This window comes from Theobroma cacao, chromosome 3 (assembly GCF_053813885.1).
Source record: "Theobroma cacao isolate CCN51 chromosome 3, ASM5381388v1, whole genome shotgun sequence".
Taxonomy (NCBI): domain Eukaryota; kingdom Viridiplantae; phylum Streptophyta; class Magnoliopsida; order Malvales; family Malvaceae; genus Theobroma; species Theobroma cacao.
In genome coordinates this window covers 43,597,392-43,617,363 of record NC_142641.1, presented here as the reverse complement: position 1 = coordinate 43,617,363, position 19,972 = coordinate 43,597,392, and the positions used below count along the sequence as shown (strand labels likewise).

Genomic DNA, 19,972 nt, shown 5'->3' with positions numbered 1-19,972 from the left:
GGCTTATTGGCACGTAATTGCACGTAAGAGTCTGAACAAGGATCCCACTTGCAATTAATCTGTACCAGTCTCTTGATTTTTGAAGGCAGTCAGATTCCTGTAATTCAGATCTAGCAATAATTAATTACCAATGCCATAACAACATTCTAGTAGTAATTAGTAAATTAATTAATGATAGTAAAGTGGCAATAACTTAATACTGATTGTTAAACTTTAATCTCTACAAAAATGTTCGAAGTCCCAACTTCTGTGTACTGAATTAAACTTTACAAAATCAGAGTAATTAACAGAGTGTTATTTTGAAGAATAAAATGAGAACTCAGCCAAGATGATTGTAATAATTATCAACATGATATGAGTAGAATGAAATGAAGTCCTCACCAACTCTGCTATCTTTTTAGTAATGAGCAAAGTAGTAATCATGTATAAAGGTGCTGTTCAAGGAAAATGAGAATCAAGTGTTGATATTGGCCACTACCTGTTATTTATCATTATATACTGATCTTAATCGTGCTCCTAAATTTTTCACCAAAAAAGGGATTTGTTTCCCATATAATAACCAATGAAGCAAGACAACAATCTGAAAATCATCCTTGACATAGTAATTTGGTTATTTTATTAATAGGCCAAAAGATCTAAACCAAATTTCAGTTGCCAATCTAGGAAAAAAGAATCAAATAAAGTAATAAACACAGGGAAATTATGTCCCAAATTGAAATGGGTCTAACCACTACACCATTGGTGAGAAAAGAAAGAGAGTAATTTTCATTTCCGACGCACAAAAATATTCAAAACTCCAAAAAGGTATAGCCACATGCATCGGTTGGTGCACCGTATTGCCAACTTGTCACTTAAGCAGTTCTTGTTTCAATATATAATTTGTAAACTTCTTGCCCATCAGGCTTATCAGCTATCTCCACACTCTTCGCTCCTTCAGTTACAAAAGACACAACCATGGAATCAAAGCCATTCTTTCGTTTCCTCTTTTTCTTCTTCGCCATAGCTTTCCTCCTCCTCTTCACCTGGACTCACCTTCCTTATCCGCCACCAACCGACGTCACCACCCTCCTCGACTGCGCCAGTAACTCCCCCTGGTGTACCTCCAAGAACCGATTTCAGTCCAAACAACCCTCAATCACCAAAATCCCACGAGCCACCGCCACCACCAAGCGTCTCCATGACTCAGCCGTCCCTCGCCACCCCCTCGACCCTCTCACCATCCAAGAATTCAATAAGGTCCGCACCATCCTTTCTGCCCACCCGCTCTTCAAATCCTCCAAAAACTACGCGCTCCATTCCGTCGTCTTAGAAGAACCAGACAAAGACCTCGTCTTGCAATGGACAAAAGGCCAACCGCTCTTCCCAAGAATAGCCTCCGTCATCGCACGTGCCAAGGGCGAGTCACACGTGCTGACGGTCAACTTGGAAACCAACGAAGTCAACGTTCTCAACACGGCTCCTCCGACCGGTTACCCGATGATGACGATGGAGGACATGACATCCGCTACCTGGGCTCCACTTTCGAACCCCAAGTTCAACCGTACGATCATCGAACGAGGTGTTAATCTTGATGACGTGGCGTGCCTGCCGATTTCGTTGGGGTGGTTCGGGGAAAACGAGGAGAACAGGAGGTTAATTAAGGTACAGTGCTACTCCATGAAAGACACTGCAAACTTTTACATGAGACCAATCGAAGGGTTAACTGTTTTACTCGATTTGGACACAAAAGAAGTGGTGGAGATATCGGATACGGGTCGGGCCATCCCGGTTCCAAAAGCCACGAACACGGATTATCGTTACTCGGAGCAGAAGATGCAGCAGGAACTCAACTTGATAAACCCCATATCCATTGAACAGCCGAAGGGTCCGAGTTTTGTCATTGAAGATGAACATTTGGTGAAATGGGCAAATTGGGAATTCCATTTAAAAGCCGACCCCAGAGCTGGTGTGGTGGTTTCCGGAGCTAAGGTCTGGGACCCGGATAGTGGGGTGATGAGGGATGTGATGTACAAAGGGTTTACGTCTGAATTGTTTGTGCCTTACATGGACCCCACCGATGCATGGTATTTTAAGACTTATATGGATGCGGGTGAATACGGGTTCGGGTTGCAGGCTATGCCACTTGACCCCCTTAATGATTGTCCAAGAAATGCATATTATATGGATGGTGTGTTTGCCGCCGGTGATGGTGTACCTTATGTCCGATCAAACATGATCTGCGTGTTTGAGAGCTACACCGGTGATATAGGGTGGCGGCATTCGGAGAGTCCAATCACGGGTATGGAGGTAAGAATATTGGAGTCCTACTGATTGTTGCATGGGGTGCTTAGATTTTTTTAATACTACTAACAGTCTTAGATATTGTCCATGTGTTGAAAATTTTGCCTATTGATGGTTTATTCATTGTTCAAAATCTTGAATGTTTTTTGTTTGTTCGTCTAAAAGCAAAACATGTATCCTATCCCTCTAGTACTATTAGCCGTGTTGAGCCTGTTACGGTGTTGGTAATATTGCAATTCACCCATCTGCTCTACTTTATTTTGGCAGATTAAGGAAGTGAGGCCAAAGGTGACGTTAGTGGTCAGAATGGCTGCATCAGTGGCTAACTATGACTATATTCTTGATTGGGAGTTCCAAACAGACGGGCTAATCAGGATTAAGGTCAGTGAACTCTTCGTTCTCAAAAGCTTCTTTTTCAACGTAGCGCATCGGGGTCATCAATCGTTATCTTCTTTGTCCACATCTTTTGAGGAAGAAAAATCATTGATATTTTTAGTCAACTGTGGCTTGAGTATGTCTGATGAAGATATATCTCATTGAAATTTGGCGTTTGTTTGGAGTTTCCTGGCTAGCATGTTACGCTGTTCTAATTTCAAAATTACTGATGACAACAGGTTGGACTTAGCGGCATTCTGATGGTGAAAGGTACCACCTATGAAAACATGAAACAAGTGGAAGGGCAAGAACATCTCTTTGGCACGCTTTTGTCTGAAAACGTTATTGGCGTTATCCATGATCATTACATCACATTCTACTTGGATATGGACATAGATGGCTCCGATAATTCCTTTGTTAAAGTAAATATCAAGAAGCAAGATACCTCTCCAGGAGAGTCACCAAGAAAAAGCTATTTGAAAGCTGTCAGAAATGTGGCTAAAACAGAGAAAGATGCACAAGTTCAGCTTAAACTATATGACCCATCTGAGTTCCATGTGATCAATCCAACTAAGAAGACAAGGGTTGGGAACCCGGTTGGATATAAGGTAGTTCCTGGCGGTACCGCCGCTAGCTTGCTGGATCATGAAGATCCACCACAGAGAAGAGGTGCATTCACAAATAACCAGATATGGGTCACTCCATATAACAAAAGCGAGCAATGGGCTGGTGGATTATTTGTTTACCAGAGCCAGGGTGAGGACACTCTTGCAGTTTGGTCTGATAGGTAAAAAACGAAGAGTGTTGATTTTGGTTAACATCTATTTTCCCTGTTCAAATTGATTATTCCGTAGCTAATGTCCATTTCCATTTCCAATGTGATTGATTTTTGCAGGGACCGATCAATTGAGAACAAGGATATTGTGCTGTGGTATACTCTAGGCTTCCATCACATACCATGCCAAGAGGACTTTCCTATTATGCCAACTGTGTCCTCAAGCTTTGATTTGAAGCCAGTTAATTTCTTCGAGAGCAACCCAATTCTTCGGATTCCACCCAATTTTGAAAAGGATTTACCTGTTTGCAAGCCTGCTGGTTCAGCATGAAACGCTAGTTTGAGAACCAGGTCTAGGACCTACAAAGCAAATCTAAGTTTCTGAATGGTCAGAGGTGTAAATAGTAATTATCCAGGAACTGGTTCTATTTCCTTGTCAAGATTAATTAGAGTTTACTTTGTCTTAATCACTTTAAAGAAACATCATTACGATGGGCTTTTAACAGTGGCCACGTTTAAAGGATCCAATAAGTTTAAAAAAGGTTGAAACTGTCACAATAATTTTTCACTGCTGGGTTATCATGCCATATGGTTGGGATCTTTTTTGGACAAGTTGCGTAAATAAAGAAATAACTAGTAATAAGATGCTGCTTTACTAATCTAATCGGCTATTCAGGCTAAAAATATTATACGGCTACATCTCAAGATAATTAGAGAAATTCAGCAATGTGAGAGCATGAGAGCATCAGCAAGTATGGAAATTGGAAATACTACTCATTGCTTATCGAGTCATTCCATAAATGACCTGATGTCAGGTAGCATTAAAAAACCACAGAACATACGCAAACTCTTGATAACCAATTGTTTTGACATGCTTGAATTACTTAAAGGGGCAATCATCAAAACCAAAATCGAAATTTATAATGAACACTCAATCATTTCCTGTTTTGAAGGCCCAACCCATCCCGTACAGGGAGGGTAAATGATAAAACTCAGAGTGCTGAAAACAGGGAAAGAAAGGGCCTTTTTCTTGGTCTCTTTCTGGGACAGAGGTTTTATTTTTTGCTCCAAGCAAGATTCCCGTGCACGCAATCCATTTTTACAAGCTGTCATCCTATTCATAGTACGGTCCTGAATTATAAATTAGTCCATCATTTCATTTGCCAATCTCTTCATAATTATCCTATGGATGTCACTCTAGCTAGGTTCGATAATCAAAAAATTTTCTGAAGTCGTTGCCCAGACACTGTTGCCAGGACATACACTGACTTTTTCCCTGCTGGCGGAAGCCCTTTGCAAATTTCCATGTTTGATACAAATGGAAGACGCTGGTATAGTATCTGACATAGTAATCGAAAGTTTTTACCGCAGCGTATTTTTTTGTGTGACTCCTATTAGTCAATTTGTCATTATTTAGAAATAATAATTTAAAACATTTATGTATGATATTTTATTATTTATAATAACATAAAAATAATTTTTTATCTATAAATTTATAGTTTAATTATTATTCAAGATTATGTAGATGAAGTCCTGTTGAAAAAGGTAATTGAAGTCTGGATGAAAGGCTTGGAAATGGTTTGGCAGGAGTTAATGACCGTTTGAAGATTGAAGACTTAGCTTTGGAGGCAATACGGTCTCATTTTTACCTTAACAATTTAGTTAGTATAAAGCGCAAGCTAGGGAGGTCTAAAAATTTAAATAAGCTTTGTATTTGGTTAGTTGTTATTTGTTATTTGGTGGCTGTCTGTGTCGTTTCATTTTTTTTTTTTGGTTGCAAGACGCGTCTGCTTTGCGTCGTTTTGATCTTTTCTTCCTTTTCTAGCTTAACAGCAAATTTGTTTTTCTGTTAATGTTACCCTTGTAGTGCACAAGGATCCATGGTTGGTTTTTGTGCTTTTTGTTTTTAAATCCTTTTTTTGAGTACGTGCTTTTATTGAGTTTAGATCTAAGCTCGATTGTTTAGTTTTCAAATGCTTGTATAAAAACCAAAAACTGTGGAATTAATTAGTGTGAGAAATCAATTCCAATTGAAAAGTTTGAGCTCTCTTTCTTTAATTCAATTTTATTTTCTCTATTTTTCTTTGAGTTTTTTTGCAAATTCAAAAAACTCAACAAATTCATGGAACTATATATACCATATTTGAAATTGTATAGAGATACAATTATAAGATTTTTATACATCAAAACATTGTTTGTAAAAGGACTTGATCATTGCATTATTGAGACAAGACATGTACATTAATAATGCTTAAAAATCGACATATGCTATATTCTTTATTTGTAAAGTAAGCAATTGATCTTATAAGTTGCAGTATAGAGATATTTAAAACTAGCATGTGGGTGATTGTCTTTAGAGAGCAAGTTCATTGCATATGACTCAACATGAAAAGTGTATTCGGTATCTCATTTTAGTGTCTATATAATACTTATCATGTGTCATGAGGTTGTCTTGCATGTGAAGTGTTATACTTTGATTTTATATTTACAAATTATATTAAAGATGTCAAATCAAAAAGTTTTTAGATATAATATGAAGCATGTGAAGGCAAATAAGTTGTCAAGATAGAAATCATCACTTCATGTAATTCAAGAGGACATATCTTAATGGTTCTTGATTGATATTAGCTTAATTAAATATTTGGCTAAAGTGATTTAGAGATTATAAAATGAATGTCATAAGTATCTATAAAGCTAATGATTTAACTGTAAAAACAAATATGGAGATCATTAAAGGTAGATACTACACCATATGTCATAAGGGAATGAATTATATTGATAGACTATATACTGAAAGGTTGTCAAAAAATCTTTTGACTTTCTTAACAATTAAAGGTCATGATGCATTATTAGATGTCAATATTCGTTTATGAAATTTAATTAATCAATTTAAAATGAATATGATTAATTTAAATTAATTAATAAAATTATAATTCAATTTTATTGCTAATATGTTAACAACCTAATCGGCTACACACAAATATTGCATTATAAATTAAATTGAGAATGTGATGATTTAAATTGAATTTAAATCATACACTAAGTTTTTAGTCTCTAAAAACTTAATTAAATGATTTAATTTGGGCTACTACTACAAAAGATTATAATATTATAGATTCATTTGCAAATAAAAAAAGTCAATTAATCTATATATAAATATCACTTTTCAAACTACTCTGCAAAAGTGTTTTGCATAAAACTCTTTGAATAAAATAAACTAGTCACCCCTTTGATGGTGGTGAAACTTGGAAAAGAAATCCATGCCAACTTTCCAGCTACGGTCATCAAATCCTACCCTTGTTGTTTTCCTTGAGCACGATCAGATCATGATTTTTCCCCCTCACCTAACTTTGCTCAGTCTAACACGTTTATATATGACTTTCATATTTTGGTAGCAAAATTCCATTGCGTGTAAAAATGGAAAAAATAAAGATTAAATCGTGTGACATAATCATAACTGTACTTGGATTGGATTTTACCTGCTCAAGCAGCTATTTTTGAGAATTTATCTTCCACATCAAACATTTGTTCTAATGATAATTTCTATTCCACCAGAGAAGATGATTGCCTCAGTAGATGAGTTTGGTTACGCCTAGTTGGAACTATTCATTTAATACATTGACTTAGTAAAGTGATTTAATAATTTGGAAAAACCAACAACTTAATATAATAATTAGAATTTGGTAAAAATTCTAACCCTACATCTACGTTTGCCGTGGCCAGCGCTATTATAAAGTTCGGTAAAAAGATTTTAAAAATTAGCTCTAAACCGATTGATGGTTCTCAAGTATTTTCATGCAAGAATTATATATATATATATATATATATAGTAAATTATTCACTCATTTACAATAATCAAATTATAAAAATAAAATTGTAATATCTATTTTATTTAAAGAAATATCTTGATTATCAATAATGAAGACATTTGCTAAAAAAAAATTATTGAAGAGATTTAAAAATTTATTTATGAGCAACATTGATATATGTTAAATATTAAATGTCCATTTCCATTAATGAAATTATCAATTAATTAATCTCTATTTTAAAAAAGATATTTGATTTTTAATAATGAGGTTTGGTACAAGTGAGAACAGGAGTGGAGTTAGCTAATTTTTGTTAGGGGTTAGAGACAAACAAATAAAGGTTAAAAATTTTAAAAATTGATATATTGAGCTTAATCAATAATCAAAATATTATTAATGGAAATTAATTTTTTATAACATATAAATCAAGAAAAAAAGACTTATAATAGTTTTTTAAGAAAGTTATGTTCAACTATATTTTCTAAATTCAAATTCATCAATTAAAAATTATGTACTAAAAAGGTCCATTACTTTAGTATTAAGTATTGGACATTTTGATTCACATTATTTTTGTTCGTGAGTAGAAATATCGAGATTTGATAGCTTAAGTGTAGAAAAATCATTTGGAGGATTTGCATCTTTTTTTAAAAAAAATTTGTTAATTGTTTTCAATCTACTCATACTTTAATTAAACTTGAAAAAAAATTAATGCATTCAACATATAATATTTTTATTTTATTTCTATTTAAACTTATAATGCTAAATATAAAATCATAATACATAAATTATAAATAGTTAAATACAATATATAAGATTAATAATTTTTTCTTATATAATTAAGATTATTTAAAGACTATATATTCAAGATAATTTATTTTCAATTAAATATAAAACGTAAAGTATATAAAAAAGATATACTCAATATAATTTTTTCTTATATAATCATGATTAATTAAAAAATGATACATTGATAAAATTATAAATAACAGTGTAACACTATAACTTATATTTGAAAATTATATAATAATTTATTAATTTTAAAAATTTAAAATAATAAAAAATAAAATTCACATAATAAGAAAAAGATGAACATAACAAGTAAAAGATGAAACTTACATATGATATAACAAAAAGAAAAAAAAATGATTGATGATTCCTAACAAATTAAAAAAGTAAATCTAAAAAAACTTAAAATATAAAAATAAATAGTATAAAAATATAAATAAAAATAATAATATAAATTAAAAACATAAAAAACTTTTGAAATTCAGTGAACCATGTAAGATTTTTTTATTTTTTATTTATATTAATTATTAAATAAAAAATTATTGAAAGGACCATTAAAAAATATATTAAAAATTTTAAAAATTTTATATAAGATAAAAAAATTTTAAATATGAGGCTCCCGCCTGCGTGAGAAATTGACTGATGATATATTTTGCAGGCACTTGGATATTTGGCTTAAAATAATAATCAAATTATAAAAACCTTTAAATTTTATAATTTCGTGTAGTTACTTTTACCACCACGTTTTGCTCAATTCTTTTCTTGCCTCGTACTGTAACTCACGTCCTCCTGAAGACTAGTAATTATCTTATTTTGATTAATGGATACTATACATACAGCTTTATAGGATATTTTTTCTCACGCAAGGACGCCATCGATTAGCTGAGTCTCATTTTGACAGTGTAATATTTTTTCTCAACCGAAGGCTGCTAGTCATACCTTTCACCCGTCAATCACTTAAGTGACGTTTGATGTGTTTTAGAATATAATTTTTATAAAAGTGATTACTAAATCTTAATTGTTTAAAAATTAATCTTGCAAAGAACGATGCATAAAAGGTATTGATTAAAATTTTTAAAATATAATAATAAAAAATTTTGATTTACATGTATTTTATAAAAATATAATTTTTAATTCTAAAAATTATCATTATACATCAAAATGTAAGTTTATAACACTTATATGTCACAAGGTGTTCGTGTGTTGAACTGAACATATGAGGCTTTCCATTTTAGATTGTCAAGTTTAAGTTTAGTTAGGTTCATCTATTTAATTATTATTTTATTATTAAAATAATAAAATATTATTTTATATTAATATTTGATTATTTTAAAGTATTTTGAAAATTTAAATTAAAAAATATATTTTATAAAAAAAATGAGATAAATTTCACATGCACTTCTTGTATACCATGGCATTTTTTCACATAGTACCTTAAAATTTTTTTATATATAAAATTTTGTGTTTTGTTATTGTTCTCATGTGTGGGTAACGGTATTAAATTTTTAATTTATTTTTTATTAAAAATTAATAAAAATATTTTTTGTAGTATTTTTATTATTTATTTATTTAATTAAAAAACAAATATTTGAGTTTGAAAGCTCCATCTCTCATCTAATAACACAAATCGCAGCCAAACATTATTTAAATCTCAAATTTTCAAGATTTGAGACTTGAGGTTCAAAATTTAAACCTAAATTCAGTTCAACTCGAAGTTAAGGAGTAAAAAGACGTCGAAAGATAATTTTAATTTAAAAATTTTGTTTACTTTTCGTGGACAGGAGAAAGTCACCTTCCCACCTCTCTTTATGAAAATGATATTCCAAAGACTTGCAGGGATGCGAAGCGCAAGGTAAAGTTAAATTGTTAATGAAACATATCAAGCATAAAAATATCTTTTCCATCAATTAAATTTTCAAAAAAGTGACTCACTTTCCTCATACTAAATAGGGCCCTTGATTTTTTTTTTTTTAAAGTCATTTAGAGAGATTTCATTAAAATAAAGGTAATGAATATTTCCCCATATCTGATACAGGCCATGGTACAGAAGGAATCCACAAATATTCGAAGTTACACCCACCACCAGCCGATGTACCCCCCAAATATCCCGTGGCATGACCTGCCCTATCAGGCTTCAGCCCTTTCAAGAGCAAAGAAACAAGGCACCAGAAAAACCCCAAACCACCTAAAAACTGTCATCCTGCATCAAACAATCATTCCCCACAAACATGAAAAAGACCACCCCGCATTTCGGGTCTCCAGCATACCCTCTTGGATTGAGTAAAAATTCAAAAACCAAAAAACGAACTGTCGAACACTCCATAAACATAGACACAAGGAAACTCAATGGTGTGATCTACCAACCGTTCAGGAAAACCTCCTTGCATCTTAACGTCCTTCAAACAAACTTCACAATGATTCAACTTTCACTTTTTTCCCCCCTATCCCACAACATCAACAAAACCACAAAACACCCAAAGGGCAAAAAAAAAAAAAACAAGGGTTCAGCACTTAAGTGAAAGTTCTCAAGATGTTGGATTGTTGTTGAGAACCTTCTTTTGCTCAAGTATTAGCTCTCTAGTTAGCTTCTCTTCTAATATGTCGAATCTCCTAACCCTCCAATTCCTCTTTCAATCTCTCCAATTGCAAAACCACTTTTTTCACTCTCCACCAAACCGTATCTGGATGAATTGTCCATTTAACTGCATTATTTGAATCACTCTCAATGAAAAGTTTATGATTATCCTTCCATCTTGAAGCTGAAAAAATCAAGAAAGCTTCCCTCACTGCCATCATCTTTGTGAAATTGGAGTCAGCCTCACCTATAGCTTTGGAGAAAATGATTTTGACTTCCCCCCTGTGATCCCTCAAAATCCCTCCTATCCCAGCAAGCCCAAGACATCCTCTAGCTGCTCCGTCGATGTTAAATTTTAGTTGTCCTTGCAAGGGTTTTTTCCCATTAAATTCTCTTCCTTTCTTTACTTTTCTTAGCATCCTAGCCTTGGGCTGGGGGCTGTCTATACACATCTAGAACATATAGATATTCTTTTGGCCATTTAGCATTTGCCCAAGAAGCCACCCTAATCCTAGCTAGCTCCAAAGCCTGGTTCCTATTCCACTCATTGCCTTAAAATACAATTTAATTTCTACTTTTCCATATGGACCACACCACTGCAAAAAACCCCATTTTTTAGATCCTAACATCTAACCCACCCAGCTGCCATTTGTTCCACACCACAAACAGCTCCTTAACCTTCCCTTGGGAGATCCACATTGTGCCCCATAACCTGCACCATCCTGCCCATATTTTTCATGATTCGTTACAATTAACAAAAAGGTTATCACAAGTCTCCTTTTCAACATTACACAACACACATTGCAAATCACTATTCAAGTTCACTACCCTTTTAACAAACTCTTCCTTAACTCCTATTTTACCTTGTAATAGTTGTCACACAAAGATTTCAACTCAATGAGGAGCAATATTAGCCCACACTTGTTTCCAAACCCCATCAACATTCACACTTGTGCTAAGGGTGTACCTGCAAAAGGATTTAGTTGTATAGTTTCCACTTGCTTCACTTTTTCACATCAGCTCATTTTTCAATTCCTTGTTAAGATGAAATTCTTTAAGGATACCTTCAAATTTCTACCATTACTCAACCTCTCAATCAAAAAGCTGTCTGCGAAGTGCCACGTTCCATATCCATTCCATATCCCCTTAATTAAATGCAAGTTCTCACAATCTTTCAAAAAAAAAAAAAGAAAAACTACTAAATATACGGAGAGCATAATGAAGTGAAAAAAGCACTACAAAACTGAAACTGAAAGGACTAAATAAATCTAGCATTACTAGTATATTATAATTTTTATTTTTCGGTAAAATGTACAATATATATTGTTACTTCAACATATATTTAAACATTTTAATATATATATATATATATGACCACTCCTATTTATAAAGCTCTAAGGTGCAGAATCTTGGTGTCGCAATAACAATTAACCGCGTTAACTTCTCCAACACAATCCCAAGTTTTTCCCTGGTATCTGGCATTTCACCATCCGACATTTTCCACTCGAACATATGCAAGAATGTAGCCAATATATACATCAACATCCTCTGCCCCAGGGGAAGCCCTGCGCATATTCGCCTACCAGACCCAAACGGAATATAATGGAAGTTTTTCCCTAAGTAATCCAAGTTATCAGCATGATCACCAATAAATCTCTCAGGCTGAAACTCCAAGGGATCGTTCCAAAACTGGGGATCCCTATGCATAGCCCAAGCATTCATGAAAACCTTAGCTCCTTTTGGTATAGTATAGCCTCCCACGGTGCAACTTTGGGTCGGGGAACGGGGTAGGAGCAGCGGAGCTGGTGGATGCAATCTTAATGCTTCCTTCACAACTGCGTGCAAATAAGGCAATTTGTAAATATGGTACTCTTCAACAATTTTGTTAGCACCCACCACTTCTATTAAATCTTCTTGCACTTTATTCATCGTTTCTGGGTGTAGCATCAGTTCTGCCATTGTCCATTCAAAAGCAGTCGAGGTTGTGCCGGTTCCCCCAATTACAATGTCCTGTTAACAATTGAAAAAGACAAAACAAAAAGATTACTTGGAGTCTTGGACACTTGGAATAGTAAAATTTTTGTTATTCCTAGTTAATGGGAATGGAAGAACGAATTGAGAGGAGGAACTTTACCGCGAGGAAGGCTTTCATTTGTGCTCGGGAAAGTGACTTCCAGTGTCTTGATCTCTGAACTCTAGAAGGAAATCCAAGAAATCATTACTATCTTTCTTTTTTGTGCCTTGACTTTTTTCCTCGTTCTTTTTCATCCTTTGATAGATCACGGAATCGAAAATTTGTTCTATCCTCTTGGATGCCTTTTTCACATTCCTCTCTATTCCTTGTAGATCAAATCTCGCCAGACTTGGGATGAAATCTGAAATATTTGGTTTTCCCAATATAACGAGGAGTTCCGACACTGCTGCGCGAAACTCGGCATTGGTGCCAGCTCCTTTGTTTCTTTGAATCGCGCCACCCCAGAACATGCTAGTTATCATGTTGATCACTGTTGAAAACGCCAAAAGTCCAACATCAATGGGGATTCCATCCTTCCCAAGTACATCTCTAACACTCTTTTGAACCTCATTTTTTCGTAGAGAGTAAAACGCATCCAGCTTTGCTTTACTCTGCATTTCCTGGACGAATATCTTGCGCAGCATCCGCCATTCTAGCCCATAAGGCGTGAAAGCAATATCCTTTCCACCAAAAGAGAAAGCCAGTGCTGCAATGGTCGGGTTACGGTTGGCAAAAATGGTGTCTTGGTCACGTACCACCTCTTTTGCCAAGTTTGGAGAGCTTATTATCACACATTGTCGCTGTCCAAGCGGAAGTTTATAAATTGGACCATAAATCTTGGTCAATTCCATGAAAGTTTTGTGGATGTTTCTACTGAGAAATGGGAGGTAGCCGACCAGGGGTAAGCCACGGGGTCCCGGTAGCTGCTTTGCCTTTCCTGATCCCCTCAATTTCTTGATTGACCATGGAAACAAACACAAGGCTAGTAATAATGTAATAAGAACACAAGGGATTGTCGTTTGTGGGAACTTCTCTCCTTTGTCAAAGAAGTCTTGAGTTGTCATCGCAAAAGAAATTGAAACGCGTGAGAACATGAAGGGTTAAGATGAGTTTGGTTACTTTAAAAGCTGAAACCATTCGATACCTTATATAGTTGAAGTTTCCCGGACTTACCAAGGGAATTTGAATACAACCATGATTAAAATGTGCCTTGGATCTTTGTTAAGATAATTTAATTTGGTCAAGAAGATATTTAAGTTTGTAACATACACTCATACCTGGAAAATGGGATGAGTGATTGAGGTCTTCTTTGGTTTTAATTAAGGACAAGAAAACAAAATTTTTGAAAATTAGTTTTCCTAAGTGAAAAAGTTGAGGAAAATTTCTATAGAAACTTTGAAGGAAATTTGTTCTCAATTTTTTTCTCATTTTTCTTCAAAAAAATAAACAAGGAAAATACGGAGAAAAAATGTAGGAAAAAACTGTCGGAGCGATCAACAAGGCCTAACAGACTTTGCACGTGAATCCCATCGCGCATAAGAAAATTGCAAGTTGGACAGAGTCGGTAAAGGGAGAACGGCACGGGCAAGATTGGTTGGTGAGTAAATGATGAAAAAGGAGATGAGGTTTTAAATTGATAAAAAGTGGTCCACTTGTTGTTATAGATTTGGGATGAAATTAAGATGGAGTTAAAGTTTGTCAATGTTACAATTAAAAGTAAAAGTCTCTCTCATTAATTTATACTCGAGAGACTAATTAGACAGCACATTTTCGATTACCCAAGTAGTTAAAAGAATGGTGAATGAGGTGGTTGAATGAAAAAATTTATCAAAATTATCAGTGTTGATCCATAAAGTTGTTAATAATGATAGGAATTTGTTTCTAAGCAATGAAGGATAATTCGAATTTGTAAATGAGATTGTAATATTCCATGGCAGGTGACTACTCTTTCTTTATCATAGGTTTGTCTCACAGGATTCACTATGATAAGGTTTTTAAGGAGGCTTATCTCCTTGGAAGGAGAAACAAACAGGATAGGAGGCATGTCACTGTCTAATATTGATATTCACAATGTAATTGACAATTGTAGAATTAATGAAAGATATTTTCAGTCCAAAAAAAATAAAAGTCTGTCTGTAACATTCTTTAATATTTTTTAATGTACTAAAACAGTGTTTCCTTTTTCTTTTTTAAACACAGATAATAATATATTACATTTTCTTTTTTTATATTTATATATTTCAAAATTATTTCCTTTATGATTTTTTATATTAAAAATCATAAAACATCAATTTATAAAGAAAAATTAAAATTTTAATATAAAATATATTAAAATTAATTCTTTTAAATTCTGTGAAAATCAATTCAAAATGATAAGAAAGAGACAAAATGTGTGAAATAGACAATTGAAAACCGAATACAAAAAAAGCATGGGACCACTATGTGCCTGATTAAAGAGGAGATGGGAGCTCTGACAGCAAGGCTTGGGTGCAAACTCCCTCTAGGTGTGTGCAATGTACATTGGATTACAGCCCACCAGCAGAATTATTGATGCATGGGTGAGCATTTGAGCAATTGAATTGATTTGGTCTGTCATTTTAAATATTAAATAAATTAAATATTTTAAAGAAATTAATTAAAATTGATCAAATATAAAAAAGTCAAACAGATTAAATATTAAATTGGTTCGATCAATTCAATTTTAAACCAATGAATTAAAATGTTATCATTTTTATACAAATTTTAATAATAAAACTTATAAATTTTATCCATAATTATAAAATGTACAAATAATCTTAATATCAGAAAAAATTATGACATTTATTCCTTCACTCACATAATTATATTTTTTTACATAAACCATCAAATTAATATTTAAAATTTAACATAACAAAAAGTCAAAAATAATAAAATTAACATCTACAAAATATAAAACTATTTAACACAAAACCATTAATCATCACATATTATCAACTTGCTTAGGGAGTTTAGGATTTAGGTTTAGGTTTTGAAGAAAAAAAGAGTAAAGACTAAAGAAAGAGAAAAGTGTAAAGGTAACTAGATGAGAAAAAAAGAACAAGTAAAGGACAGGTGGTTAAAAATTAAAAATGAAAAAGTGAAGGTGGGGAATGTAATTTAGTAAACTAGAGTATGACTCGTGTGCAACACACGGGCCTCTTTGCACTCCCTCTCTTTGCTTCAACATCTGTTCTCTTTCTCTTTATTTGTTATTCACATAATAAACTCTGACCTCTTTGCACCCCCTTCTTTCTCTCTCATTGCTTCAATATCTTTTCTTTTTCACTCTCTCTACCCTACCCTACATGTGGTTAACTCTGAAAGCCCTATTAAGACTTCTTTTTAAAAATATTAGATTTTACCTCCATGCTTTGCACTTAGATTAAAAAAAAATATTGTAAGAAATGTTTATGGCAAAAAAAAAATATACAAATTTTCATACAAAAGGAAAGGGTATACATTTATTTGCACCTAGTCAAGTGAAAGTGAATGGTCAAAATGAAAATTAAGATCATTATTCACTCTTCAATTTGTTATGCTTGCTTTAAACAAAAAATAAGAGGCAATGTTTATAAATTTATACATTTATTTGTACCTACTTAACAAAAGGAGTGTAACCATGAACAAAATTTACATTATGCTATGATATTGTGTTTTTGCAGTTACTTTTGTGCATATAAAAGTTAACATTATAGTGTTCTGCAGTGTCAACTTAAGGAATAGTTTTCTAGCTACTTGGTTGCTAACCGGTGATCGTAAAGTTGTTCTTCTAGTTCTATTCTTGTTGGAAGTGTCATTGTTTTTGAAGCAGCAACAGAAACTTTTTTTTTTGAAAAGTGCAGCAGCAGAACTTGAAGTGTAGCATTCTTAGTTTCGCAGCTCATCATAATCAAACATTTTCTAGTTGACTATTCTTGATTTCATTACTTTGGTGGTTAAGCCTATGGTGAAAATCCTTCCTTTAATGATTAATACTTATTGCAGAAGGTGCAGCAAAAAAGTGACAAGAACCAGTGTCAAAAGAGCAGAACAAACTACTTACACTTGAAATGCTGAAAGCAACAAAAATAATCGTGTAAAACAGACCCTTTTTTGAGTCTTATAATCAGAAAAATTAGCTGGATAGCTGTGTGTGGAACCACTGGAGTCTTGACTGATATTATCTTTTGTTAAAGTATAAAACAATATCGATATAAAAAAATCGACGAAAATTAATGCCCACATTAATTTTCAAAATAGTTAAGATAGGTAGTGATAAATAAGTAAAAAAAGGTAAAATCAAATAAAATCTTAACAAAAAAAGTAGTGCTTTACTAAATAGCCAAAAAGAAGAGATGATTTTATAATTTAAGAAATACCTTTGTTTTCTACATCTTCTTCTTCACCTATTTTCTCTTCAGTTTGCATCATCAAGGTGGACTCCGGCTCAATTGCATTTCATATGTCAAAACAATTTCAATTAATTGAACAAACGAAGGGAACAAAAAATAAAAAGCAAGACATAAAAGAAATGAAATGAAATGAAATTTTATGATAGTTCAAAAGTTTTTATTTTTGGGGTCGTTGTTCCAAAGTAGTTAAGACAAGTGGCGATAAATAAGTGATAAAAAGGGTAAATTCAAATAGAAATTCTAACCAAAAAATACTGCCTCCTAGTCTGTTACATTTTATAGTCCATTTTATTTCTTCCTTACTAAATAGTCAAAAAGAAAAGATGATTATATAATTTAAAGAATACCTTCGTTTTTTACATCTTCTCCTTCACCGATTTTCTCTTCAAATTGCATCATCAAGGTAGACTCCGATTCAACTGCATTTCATATGTCAAAGAAAGTTCAATTAATTGAACATACTAAAACAACAAATAAAAAACAAAACAAAAAAGAAATGAAACAAAATTATATGACAGTTCAAAGGTTTTTATTTCTGGAGAATCAGTTCCAAAATTATATGAAATTTTTACACACATTAAATTCCAAAATGGTTAAGCCAGCCAGTGATTAACGAGTTAAAAAAAGAAAAAGTAAAATCAAATAGAAATTCAAGCCAAAGAAAACGACTTCCCAATCCATTCCATTTTTTTAGTCTATCTTATCCTTACTAAATAGCAAAAATGAAAGATAATAACATAATTTAAGGAATACCTTTGCTTTTTGCATATTCTTCGTCACCGATTTTCTCTGCAAGTTGCATCATCAAGATAGACTCCTGTTCAGCTGTATTTCATATGTCAAAAAAATTTTAAATAATTGAATAATCTAAAGGAACAAAACAAAAAAGAAATGAAATGATATTTTATGACAGTTTGAAGGTTTTTAGTTGGGGAGAAAATTGGAGAGAATTATTTTGATTGGGAAGTGTAAGTTCCCGTTTCCTTAAATAAATTATAAATAATTGTAATTTCTAACCGAGCAAGTGACAAAAAGTCTAATAATGTGGCCATTGGTCATTGCCAACTTAGGCAAAGCTGATTAGGGAGTTTGGTTGTTGGCAATACAACTCAACTTCACAATTATCGCTTCACTGTAATCCGTCCATATTTCATAAAGATTAAGAAAATATTGAAAAGGCATGATGGACGTTGAGAAGACTCACCTGAATAATCAAAACATGAAAACAAATTCAAGCCAGCCACGTTGCCCAGTCGTACAAATCACAGTGGCTTATACGAATCCCCATAAACCAAAAACTACTATTTCATTGAAATTTGGCGTTTATTTGGAGTTTCCTGGCTAGCATATTACGCTGTTCTAATATCAAAATTACTGATGGCCACAGGTTTGACTTAGCGGCATTCTGACGGTGAAAGGGACCGCCTATGAAAACATGAACCAAGTGGAAGGGCAAGAACATCTCTTTGGCACGCTTTTGTCTGAAAACGTTATTGGCGTTATCCATGATCATTGCATCACATTCTACTTGGATATGGACATAGATGGCTCCGATAATTCCTTTGTTAAAGTAAATATCAAGAGGCAAGATACCTCTCCGGGAGAGTCACCAAGAAAAAGCTAAAGCTGTCAGAAATGTGGCTAAAACAGAGAAAGATGCACAAGTTCAGCTTAAACTCTATGACCCATCTGAGTTCCATGTGATCAATCCAACTAAGAAGACAAGGGTTGGGAACTCGGTTGGATATAAGGTAGTTCCTGGCGGTACCGCCTTTAGCTTGCTGGATCATGAAGATCCACCACAGAGAAGAGGTGCATTCACAAATAACCAGATATGGGTCACTCCATATAACAAAAGCTAGCAATGGGCAGGTGGATTATTTGTTTACCAGAGCCAGGGTGAAGACACTCTTGCAGTTTGGTCTGATAGGTAAGAAACGAAGAATGTTGATTTTGGTTAACATCTATTTTCCCTGTTCAAATTGATTATTCCATAGCTAATGTTCATTTCCATTTCCAATGTGATTGATTTTTGCAGGGACCGATCAATTGAGAACAAGGATATTGTGCTGTGGTATACTCTAGGCTTCCATCACATACCATGCCAAGAGGACTTTCCTATTATGCCAACTGTGTCCTCAAGCTTTGATTTGAAGCCAGTTAATTTCTTCGAGAGCAACCCAATTCTTCGGATTCCACCCAATGTTGAAAAGGATTTACCTGTTTGCAAGCCTGCTGGTTCAGCATGAAACGCTCGTTTCAGAACAAGTCTAGGACCTACAAAGCAAATCTAAGTTTCTGAATGGTGAGAGGCGTAAATAGTAATTATCCAGGAACTGGTTTTATTTCCTTATCAAGATTAATTAGAGGTTACTTTGTCTTAATCACTTTAAAGAAACATCATTATGATGGGCTTTTAACAGTGGCCACGTTTAAAGTATCCAATAAGTTTAAAAAAGGTTGAAACTGTCACAATAATTTTTCACTATTGGGTAATCATACCATATGGTTGGGAACTTTTTTGGACAAGTTGCATAAATAAAGAAATAACTAGTAGTAAGATGGCTGCTTAACTAATCTATTCGGCTATTCAGGCTAAAAATATTATACGGCTACATCTCAAGATAATTGGAGAAATTCAGCAATGTAAGTTAAAGGAGATGAGGTTTAAAATTGATAAAAAGTGGTCCACTTATTGTTATAGATTTGGGATGAAATTAAGATGGAGTTAAAGCTTGTCAATGTTACAATTAACAGTAAAAGTGTCTCGGCAACATTCTTTAATATTTTTTAATGTCCAAAAACAATGTTTCCTGTTTCTTTTTTAAACACCTATAATAATATATTACTCTTTCTTTTTTATGTTAATATATTTCAAAATTATTTCCTTTATGATTTTTTATATTAAAAATCATAAAACCTCAGTTTTAAAAAAAAATTAAAATTTTAATA

The 19,972-nt window shown here is 33.3% G+C and overlaps 2 protein-coding genes and 1 pseudogene across 3 annotated transcripts; 2 read left to right on the top strand and 1 right to left on the bottom strand.

The window, feature by feature from the left end:
* The first annotated feature begins 702 nt into the window (after positions 1–702).
* Positions 703–3,897, top strand: LOC18606349 (amine oxidase [copper-containing] gamma 2-like). The gene is made up of 4 exons (XM_018118033.2): positions 703–2,286; positions 2,548–2,661; positions 2,895–3,442; positions 3,551–3,897. Exons 1-4 carry the CDS (start codon positions 955–957, stop codon positions 3,759–3,761), a joined length of 2,205 nt encoding a protein of 734 aa, XP_017973522.2. The 5' UTR covers positions 703–954; the 3' UTR covers positions 3,762–3,897.
* An 8,078-nt stretch (positions 3,898–11,975) lies between these two features.
* On the bottom strand, positions 11,976–13,675 carry LOC18507249 (labd-13Z-ene-9,15,16-triol synthase, chloroplastic pseudogene; annotated as a pseudogene). The gene is made up of 2 exons (XR_016025313.1): positions 12,732–13,675; positions 11,976–12,607 (listed from the first exon to the last, which is right to left on the bottom strand). The product of XR_016025313.1 is annotated as a labd-13Z-ene-9,15,16-triol synthase, chloroplastic pseudogene (transcript).
* An 866-nt stretch (positions 13,676–14,541) lies between these two features.
* Positions 14,542–19,457, top strand: LOC108661191 (copper amine oxidase family protein). Its single transcript, XM_088804635.1, is given in 4 exon segments — positions 14,542–14,651; positions 18,419–18,640; positions 18,642–18,950; positions 19,059–19,457. Coding segments are annotated over 4 exon segments (852 nt in total). The 3' UTR covers positions 19,270–19,457.
* The last annotated feature ends 515 nt before the right edge of the window (positions 19,458–19,972 follow it).